The 11,946-nt window shown below is 34.0% G+C and overlaps 1 protein-coding gene and 1 long non-coding RNA gene across 2 annotated transcripts in view; one reads left to right on the top strand and one right to left on the bottom strand.

The window, feature by feature from the left end:
- LOC111085421 overlaps window positions 1-11,946 on the top strand; it is a 29,790-nt gene that overhangs the window by 17,061 nt on the left and 783 nt on the right. The window contains exon 2 of the long non-coding RNA XR_002610260.1: window positions 1,394-1,556. This is a non-coding gene — a long non-coding RNA (uncharacterized LOC111085421). The remainder of the gene's footprint in view (window positions 1-1,393; window positions 1,557-11,946) is intronic.
- LOC106457847 (nose resistant to fluoxetine protein 6-like) overlaps window positions 7-11,946 on the bottom strand; it is a 36,515-nt gene continuing 24,575 nt past the window's right edge. Inside the window, exons 9-15 of the mRNA XM_013917298.2 lie at window positions 10,471-10,639; window positions 9,996-10,075; window positions 8,250-8,372; window positions 6,200-6,320; window positions 3,487-3,676; window positions 2,704-2,846; window positions 7-1,531 (exon numbers count right to left, since the gene is read on the bottom strand). Of these exons, the coding sequence (XP_013772752.2) occupies window positions 1,247-1,531; window positions 2,704-2,846; window positions 3,487-3,676; window positions 6,200-6,320; window positions 8,250-8,372; window positions 9,996-10,075; window positions 10,471-10,639 (1,111 nt within the window). The 3' untranslated portion in view covers window positions 7-1,246. The remainder of the gene's footprint in view (window positions 1,532-2,703; window positions 2,847-3,486; window positions 3,677-6,199; window positions 6,321-8,249; window positions 8,373-9,995; window positions 10,076-10,470; window positions 10,640-11,946) is intronic.

The following is an 11,946-nucleotide window of genomic DNA, read 5'->3' as shown; positions in this document are numbered from 1 at the left end:
GAGTAGGGACGCTAGTGGGGAAGAAACCCAAAGGTGACACAAACACTCCTAACGGTCGTCAAAGGGTTTTCAAATTCTAGTCAAAATCTCTCTCTCTCTCTCTCTCACACACACACACATTTTACAAAGTTACTCAATGTTAGGTAGTGAAAAAGGCGGCTGTATATTCTTGCTTACAAATACTGAATTATTTCACTAACTGACAAGTGACATGACATACGATGTTTAAACTATCACTGCATACAAGGGCTCCAAAACACTCAAAAAAAAAGATACCCTAGTACTGTCCATCGCAAGGAGAGGCTAAAACAGCACTAAAATTGATTGTAATGTACATACAAAGAACATTACATAGGAGTCTTTACTTTAGAAATACGAATGTAAATACGTCTATCAATAGCCATTTTTCTTCTGTTTCTTAACACTATGGTTATACTTTTGGTGTACGACTATTGTAGAGTACTGGAAAACATGAATTTTGCACTAAGATCAAATAATTATAGTCAATCTCATAATAACCGAATATAGAGTCACTCTAAACATCAGATATTGTTTTAGAGATGAATTCTCCATTGCGTGTGTATTGTTATAGCATAAGAGAAACCCATACTTCAAAAAGTAGATTTTATATTTCACTATCTTTAAACCCTCAAATTCCCGACATTTTGTATACTATTCACAACTGGTGGGATCTATATATTGTACTATTTTGATTAACTTTACGTTTTTGAATGTTGAAACACTCAGTCTAAATAACTGGCTGAAATCATCGATTTTCCCAGTACTATAAACTAGACAGCAGAACAATGATTAGTGGAATTGATTACAATACTGGAGGTATTTTTGTACAATTCATATATAATTTGGGAAACTTTAGCCAACGGGTATAAATGAACCAAAAACTATTTGTTTCATAAATAATTTTAAAGCTGGTGCTGTCGGTAATTCTAGGGCTAGGACAGGTTTTTAGGCCTTTTAGAATACTTCTGTTGATTACAAACAAGAAAATAAAAACAGCAAATTCCAGATATTTGTTAGCAAGGGCTTTGATTTATACACTCGTTTATCAACGTGTCATAAATTGCCCACATAACAAATTAAATAATCTTTTAGAGGAAATTATTTTCATTTCAAATTCAAATACGTTTGTGTATGCGTTGCAGGTATAGCTACAAAATATAAATATATGTAACCGTCTTCTTATTATTATGTAACTTAGATTATAGCTCACAATAAACAGAAACATTCATAAGTGGCAAACAAACATTTTGCCGTCAAAACTTTCACCAAATCTTTTGTCATTTGAAACTTGTTTTCTTGTATGTTCATCTTGCACATCTGTTCTAAGGTAGCTTTTATCTTTTACTTTTCCTGGCTCCGTCCTCCCATCGAGGTCATATGTGGAGTCAAAGCCTTTCCTTATTCTGGCGATGAAAAGATTTTCCAACTGTCGCAGCGGCATGTCCAGGAACAGGGAAACGAACAACGCCATTGAAAACGATATTAACAGCAATCCGCTAAACAAGTAAAGCTGAACAAAACAAAATGATGAAGGGGTTAGTGCAAAAATGATTTTCAATTAAATATTATAATATTTTGTCAGAATCTTGAAATCACAATATTATCAAATACAAGTTCAATATGATCACTGAAGCATGCGTTGTACATAGAAATATCTTGGAATTCAGATTCACTTAAACTTCAATGTAATGCATGTGTAATAAAAATATTTCATGTGACATTTCTAAATGTAAAAAGTGGAAATGCAATTTTTAATTACTTTTTGTGTGGCTAATTCTTGAAACTAAATTTAAAAAATCCGGTATTTGATATCATATAAAAACTGTGAGTTTTTGGATCCTGCAACGGAATTTCAACAAGCACTATATGGATGTTTAAATATATTATACCTGTCATAAGACATTAGTATTAAGCCTAATATATTTTTAAATACTACGTTTTTTATTTAGTCCCTTAGGTATTTTCAATAATTAGAATAGTGTATAATAATCGTATTCCAATCTCACTATACTTCATATACATTGTCGATGACGCGTTTTTCTTAGTCCAGAGCTCATCAGGCGTGTCAGGACACAACAAACATTATATAAATTATTTGTTACAACAATAGCAACTGTGTTGTATCTCAGTCGGCTTGAAGAGCTTTGGATTGAGTGAATCGCGTCGTCAGCAATGGATATGGCGAATGTAGTGTGGTTGGAATACTATTATTATACACTACTCTAATTACTGAAAACACCTAAGAGACTAGATAAAGAATTTAGTGTTTAAAAATATAATAGTCTTAATAGTAATGTCTTGCAACAAGTGTAATTATCATCATGTTTCTCCAGCCTCTAAAAGGCATTCGCACCATAACACGTGTGGAAATCTCCTAAAATATGGTATTTTAAAATGATGAGAAGTTGTAGAAATTTTTCTTATCCATAGACTTTCCTACGTCAAGGACTTTCAACAGGAGATTCTTCAAATTAGTAAATTGGCATTCTGTTCATTACAACAACGAGACGAATTTACCTCCTTTGAAATTACATTGACCTATATAATTCAGTGTAAAGATCATATAAAAAGCTAACATATCGGCGAGAGGTGCTGTTAGTAACAAACTTCTGCTTGTGAGTATGTAACTTTTATGTCAGATGCTTTTTCGTTTTTCAATAAAATTATTTCTACAAAACTTACTGCAATGTACTGGTCCGCCTGAAGGCGTTCTTTGACACTAGCTATTAAGGTCATCTGGACCAGAGGATGTAGAAGGTAAGTGAGGAAAGTTAACCGGCTTAACGGTATCCACCCTCTCCAAGACAGAATCCTATTAATGATACCTACAAAACATAGAAACAATGGTGTTGAAAAATACAGGTTTTTAAGGAAGACGACAAAGTAAGACAAAAATCGACATATAAAGGTCACAATTTCTTGATAAGAAACTAATTAAATGTTTGTGTTTTGAAAACAAGCACCTGAATAATTTTCTGGCTCTCCTCCCCCCCACGATACAGTAAAGAATAAGGCTGAACATAAGACGAAAAACACGAATATGTAAGGTGTAAGTCTAAAATTGGTAGGACGTAACACCAGAAAATATAAGGTTTAGTAGTTATACAGTAAAGAATAAGGCTGAACATAAGACGAAAAACACGAATATGTAAGGTGTAAGTCTAAAATTGGTAGGACGTAACACCAGAAAATATAAGGTTTAGTAGTTATACAGTAAAGAATAAGGCTGAACACAAGGGGGAAACTACTAAACCTTATATTTCCCGGTGTTACGTCTTACCAATTCTAGACTTACACCTTACATATTCGTGTTTTTCGTCTTATGTTCAGCCTTATTCTTTACTGTTTAACTACTAAACCTTATATTTCTCGGTCTTACAAGTCTCAGCCTTGCTCTTAAACCTGTTCTTGAACCTTGTCTAGCCTAGCCTTCAATTTCTAATCATCCGATATTTTCAAACTTACCTCCATTTCCAGTAATGCAAGCAAAGACCATCCAACCGACCCCAACGGCCCAGAGTGTTCTGTGAGTGGCGGCATAAATCGCCGAATCCGCTGTGTCAATCGCTTCGTTGCCTTTGTTCCACGGATGAATTCCCAGAACCAGGGAAAGGTTACAGCCTATAGCTAGCAGCCATAGGATTAACTGTATATACTACAATATAAAATCCAATAAGTTATTGATACAACATTCTAATGAATTATAATTGTTCGAACATTATCCAACAAATACTAAAGGAAATATAAAAAACAAAATTATATTCAAAATTTCTGAGTTTAAATTATGTTGGCAGTCCAATGGACAGTTCTTTCACTAATGAAAGAAATAACATAGAAATCTAATTAATATAAAATTCTAGGATTTTGAAAAGTAGTTTTTTTCATTTTTTTACTAAATAACGACTCTATATATATACATATATTTTGTGTATGAATTTTTGGAACTTTTTGTACTTTAAAATTATTTTAAAAATTTAAACAAAATTAATAGGAGTGAAAACATAGAACAACTCTGTGTCTGTTGGGACTCCAGCAGCGAATCTCGAAAGGATTCTGGTTATCCTTTCGAATTTATTTCATTTTGATTGTTTGTTTGTTGTTTTTTGAATTTCACGCAAAGCTACACGAGGGCTATCTGCGCTAGCCGTCCCTAATTTAGCAGTGTAAGACAAGAGGGAAGGCAGCTAGTCATTACCACTCACCGCCAACTCTTAGGCTACTCTTTTATATACGAATAGTGGGATTGACTGTCAAATTATAGCGCCCCCACGGCTGAAAGGACGAGCATGTTTGGTGGGACGGGGATTCGAACCCGCGACCCGCAGATTGTATTTCATTTTGAACCAACGCTCTACAGATATAGAAGCGCATTACAATTAACAGATGAATATCAACATAGTTACATTTTGTCAAACATTTTTTATTTTCGAGGTGATCACCAAAAAATATAATAACTGTGTGCATTTAATAGCAAAGCCACATAATAATGACAAAGCAAAATACATCCTCAGTCGGAAGCACGAAACATTTCTTAATGCGATTATTTCCTTAACAAAACTTTTTAATTATTAAAAATATTTACTGTTTAATTATAGTGGCGAACTTTAGTTATTTAATTGATAAATAACACGAACAATATACCGTATTTCGTGAATTGATTTCTTGAGTTTTCCGACATCTTTTAGTAAATTATTCAATACAGTTGTACGTAAATGTGTTTCACACTTTCCTATAGCTTACTTTGTAACCTAGCTAGTCTCTGACATTGTGGTTAGTACGGTCGCACGTAACCATTGCTAGACAAAGTGTTTTTTTCCCTTAGTTTCTGGAATACTAGTTCTATATGTGTAAAAATCGTATAATGGTATTCTGTTCGTGGACCAATTTTTGATTTTTTTAAATTTTGAATCTGTAGCGTATTCCGTTTAGAAAGTCTATTTTGCCGAGCCTTTTTAAATTAGTCTACTTACATGAGTTATTAGTGGGTTTCAACTTTCCTTATAAATACTATTAATTTAGGAACAACTATTTTAAGATATCCTAATAGCTAGAGTCAGTATCATTAGATTTAAAGCAGCTATTATTGGCTAGAGTCAGTATCGTCAGAATTAAAGCAGCTATTATTGGCTAAAGTCAGTATCGTCAGAATTAAAGCAGCTATTATTGGCTAGAGTCAGTATCGTCAGATTTAAAGTAACTATTATTGGGCTAGTTAGGAGGTCAGGGTCTCATTGAAAAAAAAAAGGCACTTTTCAAGCATCGTAAGGCAAGACTTTTGGGGAATAGGGAGGTAGGTGTTAGGGGGATTGTGGGTTGCCTTTGATAAACAGGTCCTCTTTTATTCCTATTCAATCAGTCTTATAAACACTTTTAAAATCTAAAACTAAACAGTGAATTCTGGCGTATTAGCACTTAATAGCGTATCACAATTAAACACCTACAAGTCTCTGTGTGCCATTCAATTTAAAGCTGAAATGTTTTTTCCTAACTCGCGGCAAGCAAGGTGTGGAACCAAGCGTGTGTTTTTGTAGTTGTGGACGATTATTATGATTGAGGAAAGGGACACTTTGGAGGCATAATAAGGAGAAGCCAAGAGCTTCTCTGGGGATCGAATCCTGGATTTTAGCAGTGTAAGTCCGTAAACTTACCGTTCACCCATCAGGGGACGGCTCACAACGAGTTTTCAAATGTTGTCAGTTCTTACTCTCATTGGCTGTAAGGTTAGTAGGACTGACCAGAGATTGGATGATGTTACGTTAGGTGTGGTTTTCTGGTCTACATTTAACTGTTTCCTGACGACATGGTATTATGTGAGCTGTAGCTTTTAATGTAAATTTTTGGGAAGGCAGACAAATACTTCAATGTTGTTAGCCGCCCTTTCGTCTCCTTCTAACGTCGTCACAGCGCGTAAGTTAACGAAAGGAAAAACTGTTGCCTGAGTTAATGCATTATTTGTGAATATATTACTGATACATTGCCTTAGTAACCGTGAAGAGTTGGAGCGTTGCCAAAGGGAAGTGGTCATTCGGGAGAAAATATAATGTCCAAGTTGGATCTAGACCCACATAACTCAACTTGGATCAAATTTCCCCTGCGATAAAAAATAATACAATCCCCAAAAGAAAATAAAAACAGATAGCAGAAAACATAATGCGATAAATCAAAGAGCTAAACATACCGGTTTGATGTTGAACACAGACTTTTTAGCTATTTTGTAGCCTATAATAAGCCCCGTGCAGAAGGCACCTAAATGGGCGTAAGGCTTATGATAAGTCAGGTCCTCGGAAGTCAGCCTTTCACTGCAGAAATAGATCAAAATAAGTCAAAAGAAACTTGATTGAAAACAACAACAAAATACGATGAACATACTTTACAGAATTTTTTAAAATATCCCCACTAAGCTTGATGAAATTAATTTCTGTGAATACTTTACTAAAGTTTCTAGCACCCCAAGTACGAAACGCTAAATTGTTAAAAGTAACGTGGCTGTGGAGTAGATTAGATATTTTGTATAAATTTTATTTAAAATGAATTTGTAAAAACTACTTTTCTATAAAATATTCAAAGTAAATGTGTCGTAACTTCATGTAGTTTATAAGAACTAGAATCAAGAACACTAAGTTTCTTTCGATAAAGCTAATAGTGGAAGTTTTGGTTAATTGTTTTTTTTTAAATTTCGCGCAAAGGCTATCTGCGCTAGCCATCATCACCACCCACCGCCAACTCTTGGGCTACTCTTTTACCAACAAATTGTGAGATTGACCGTCACATTATAACGCCCCCACGGCTGAAAGGGCGAGCATGTTTGGTGTGACAGGGATTCGAACCCGCGACCCTCAGATTGCGAGTCGAGTGCCGTAATCACCTGGCCATGCCGGGCCTAGTTTTTGTTAAGCACAAAACAACACAATAAGGCATACACTATGTGTACGATGCTTATTAGCGTTTATAAGTTCTCAGACTTACCGCAATATAATTTGTTTGTTTGTAACCCGATTTCTAGCGTTGTAAGTCCGCAGACATACCGCTGTGTCACTGGGGAGCCCGCAATAGTGTAAATAAAGCACTATAATAGTTAGCAGTGAAAAACTACAGGTCCACAACGTGATTAATAACGGACGAAGCTTAAAATAGTTTGCTTCAGATTAGTTTTCTAACCATCTGAGTAGCCAAATGTTATGTGTGGGACATATGCTCAAATGGGGAAGGGTATTTTGTTTGTTTGTGTGTGTTAAGCAAAAATTACACAATGGACTATTTGTGCAGTGCCTACCATGGGTATCAAAACCCGAATTTTAGTGTTTTAAACCCTCACACTTATTGCTTAGCCACTGTGGGCGAGAAGGGTATTGCTTTTTTATTTATAGTTCGTTAAAATCTAACAGCGCTCTTATAAATGATGTTATAATAATAGTACATTTGCTTTTTTACTGTGTTTTACTGTTCGATCCACCATCGAGTCGCAAATAACAGATCAGGAACCGTTGTTTCAGACCAATACAAAACATACACACACATATATATATTTATGCTAGAAGATAACGGTACCAATAACAGAATAATTGATAGACTTCTCTTGACAGATACCTTAATTTTTGTTGACGTTTGTATTCCCTATACAATTACAGGAGGAGTTGAACATACAAAGTAAAAGATGCATCTCGTGTTCTCCAAATCTGCTACTGAAATTTTGTATATAATATTTTACGGTTCTATAGTTTTATTAAAGAATTGAAACTGGTGAGGAAAACGATAAACATATATACAATATTTCGCCAGATTTACCATGATATTATTCTATAGGAGCTTTATTGCTTCTCCTCCTCCTCCTCCCCCACCCCGTTCTGCCTTGAAAGAAAACGTACTAAACACAAATTATTAAGCTCGGTTGTTACTTTTGTTATTGATAGCTTATTATACCTAAAGCTATTTAACTTTGAAAAAAAAAAGTTGAGTTTTGTAGTTATTATTACAATTTATCCACTAAATAGTTTTTATTTGGATTATTGTTTATTTCTTAATATATTTTCAGTACTTTCTAACATGTAGATACGGTCAAATCTTTACATATTTTGGGAGTTATAGTCCTAAATAATATTTTTTTTCAATTTTCTAGCTACCGTTGATAAGAAATTAAGCATATACTTCACTTTATCTTAAATGTTTTTTTAACTTTTGATACATTTTATATTTTAAAACAGTGATCTATACAGATCTTTCTAGCGTACCTTTGGTCAGCTTGAGCAAACAGAACTGTGGGTGGGAGGACATAATGGAAGGTCAACACTCCCGTTATTATGACCGCTAGAACAGTCAATACGCAAGACAGCAAAATTCCAAGTTTGGGTTTCCTGTAATTCATACAATCCAATTCTTAAGAAAAGATGCCAAAATATTATTACTAGGATTGATTTAAATATCATTCTACAATATACACATCACTGGTTGTACAAACCCAACCTGAAATTTACTGATCAACCAATCAAGAAATGTATCGCCATGACACAGACAAGTATATTAAAATTTTGTGAAATACACAAGCTAGGTACTTTATTAAGACTCCTTCTCATAAGTGGGGTCACTTGACCTCTTTTATTTCCACATACAAATAGATTGACCACGTAATTTGTCAGATAATTGCTTAAGCCATATAAATGTTAAATATATAGGACAGTCCGCCATACAATGTTAAAAGCAAGGAGCTCTCGATCTCAAAAACGACATGATAGTAATTGACTGTCTAAAAGGCTTATTGTTATAAAATACTATCCTCTTGATTGGCTATTCAAAGATGTATGTCATAAGTCTATAAATGATGGCATTCGTAATGGAATACATCTTCTGGTGTTAATGGTTGACCAAGTAAAAATAAAATTGGACTAGCCTGTAAAGTAAAATGATACTGAATTGTGTTCCAATTTACCAATTCCTCCAATAATGGTTAGGATTCGGCTCTCTCTCTAATGGTTTGTTTCTTTATTGAATTTTGCGAAAGGCTACATGAGAGATACATGCACTAGCCGTCCCTAATTTTGAAGTGATAGCTTAGAGGGAAGGCAGCTAATCAGTACCAACCTACCGCCAACTCTTGGATTACTCTAGTCAGACCGAATAACGGAATTTGACCGTCACACATTAATGTGTTCAAAAACCATTGGAGTGACTTCTTTGAGAGTGTGGTATTTCTTTTAACGACATATTTTCTTGTCTGCGGTTTGAATTCGAGACTTACCACACGCCAGACAAAGCTAAAGGGCTACCCCCCCCCCTGCCGATTGCTAGCAAGACATTTCTAACTACTCAACTACGCTATACAACTATACAAGTATTTAACTTTGAAAACTTAAATCTTAATCAGCTAAACTAGAAACTGCACGAAGTTTGATTTTATGCAGTTATTAACACACTACAAATAAAAATCAATGAACATAATTGGAAAGTTACTGTTTAATGCTAAGTCAGTTTACGGTGGAATAAAATTTCAATCTGCTGAGAAGGATAACTCATTTTCTGTTTGGTCCATTCCATCAATACCAACTAATTTGGGTATAATTATCAAAATAATCAAAAATGAATTTTTGAAATATGATAAGGGTTTAACTTTATATCATTAAAAAGAGAAAGCACAAACACATATTCGATTCATTAGAAGTTATGTACGAGTTATTCACAAATAAAATTTAAACCTAAGAAAATATTAAATTTCTTCATTAATCTAAGCATCGTTTTAAAAACTAATTATTTTATAATGTACACAATGTTCAAAATGACTTCATCCACTTTATATGTTTGTTTGTTTTAGAATACCAATGGAAGGATGAGGAAGTTTTTGACTTGTCAAGATCAGTCGTGCCAAAAAATAAATATCGTGATTAATATATCAAAATACGAATTTTATGATTTATACCACAGATTCTCCATTATGACTTGCACAATAAACACTACCCCGAAATGATTTTGTCACAACAGCTTACCTTTGCATTAGGCACACTACTGCCATGGACACAACGAAGAGTTGTAGTTCACAAGCCACGTACCAGGAGTGTTCTAAACACTGTGCATGTGAATAATAAACACTTGAATAAGAATCAAATCTTTCACTAAATAGTATGTAGCTACTGGTTCGTGTCTTGTTGAGAAAATTTTTATTTGTTCCATGATATTTTGAGTTTGATTATTAGTCATGGTGTAGCTAATAAAGTTTCAAAATGACACTGCCAGTTCATTATAAGTAATTTTCTGAAAGTTTAAACAAGTATTTTCAATTGAACTGTGACATTTTGCCAATACTCTATTCTACGTGATATTGAGCCAATTATTTCTTCAATGTGAAGATTTTTAATAAAAGCCCAGGATATTCATAGTATTTTATGGATTAAATGATAAAATAGAAATATTTTTTCAGCTAAATAAGCACGACCCATGAGCCGTCAGATTACCAATACATACCCTATCTTTAGCCGAGAGAACAATGTTGTTAACAAAAAACAAGTTGGCCCACCACGACTTCTGACACTTGGTTACTATGGGGTCTACTGTCTCATGCCATACAGGTCCAGAGCCTAACAGTGGAAGCAACATAGCTAGTGCTATTACTATCATCTGAGCCGGAACCATCCTGTTAAGAAACACAGTTAATCGTTGTATTACCATAAAGAGAAAAAAGGCCTAGATAAACTTGACATTACTCTATTTTGTGGTTATGGTTTCCTATATATTATTTATTCTACTTTTAAATTTAATGCCATTATCAGTAAATGTTTGGAAACATATTCTTTGTTTCTCCTAATTTGTTTAGTGACGCACCTAAAGAAATATTTTGATATCTGATCAAACAAAACAACGATTTTTTATAGCCTATAACTGATTTTAGTTGTATCACCTCATTAACTAAAGTTATATTTAAAAAAAACAGACATTTTTATCAGCTTCCCCTAAAACAATAATGATAAATTTATATAATTTTTTTGTAGAAAAAAAAGACATTTGGTTTATTTTTATATAACTTTTAACATATGCGAGCCATTCCTATGCTGCTTCCTTTCACAATTCTTTGGACCATTCAGAGATTAAAGTTACTTACGGTGAACAAGCCAAACATCTACACGTGTATCCTCACCACATCTGCCCCCTTCCGATTATTATGTTTTTTTCTATTGCTTTGATATTAGCTCTGAGAATAAAATGTACACACAATCTTTTTGATTGCCAGTAAGTTTAGAAGTTTCCTGTTCTGTCAGGTTTGATTAATTAGAAAATGTACAGTTGGATGGGCTATATGCCAACAATAACTAAAGACAATTCAATAATAGTGAGGATACAATTATACTTGTGTTTTTTAAATTGGGATTATCTGGTTTTCTTTCCATTTTTATCTAAAAAGTCTTCCCAGTTTTGCTTAGTGTAACATCTAGTTAGTCTACGTGATTCACCACTGAAGCTGCCATGATCTTCTTAAGACCCTATTTGATTAGCAGAAAGATCATTCAACACCATGAATGGCGTGTAAAACGATCCCCCCAAGATCTTGAATTAACATCAAATTTACCCTACAAGACCGTGTATGCTTGGGCAAAAATTATTCAATATCTTGCACAATATCCTGAAGGTAAACACCATTTGTAATTTTGTAATTAAATGTTACTTTATAGCTCTTCGTCTTTTATCGCTTCACTTCGACTACATGATTGGGGCAAGCACATACATATATTTTTATAATTTAGTTTATTTCTTTTAAAAGTTTTACACAAAACTAGATGTTCCTAATTATGAAGTGTTAAACTAAAACGAAGGCAGTTAGCCAGCAGCACTACTAATCGTCAATTCTTAGCCTACTCTTATCTGACGGAATAGTGGAATTTCACTGCAACACTTATAGCGTACCCATGGCCTCAAAGTGCGGAGAGTTTTAGGGGTAATGGTTTG

This window comes from Limulus polyphemus, unplaced genomic scaffold (genome assembly GCF_000517525.1).
Source record: "Limulus polyphemus unplaced genomic scaffold, Limulus_polyphemus-2.1.2 Scaffold381, whole genome shotgun sequence".
Taxonomy (NCBI): Eukaryota; Metazoa; Arthropoda; class Merostomata; order Xiphosura; family Limulidae; genus Limulus; species Limulus polyphemus.
The sequence above is the reverse complement of the archived record's forward strand: the minus strand, read 5'-3'. Positions and strand labels throughout refer to the sequence as shown.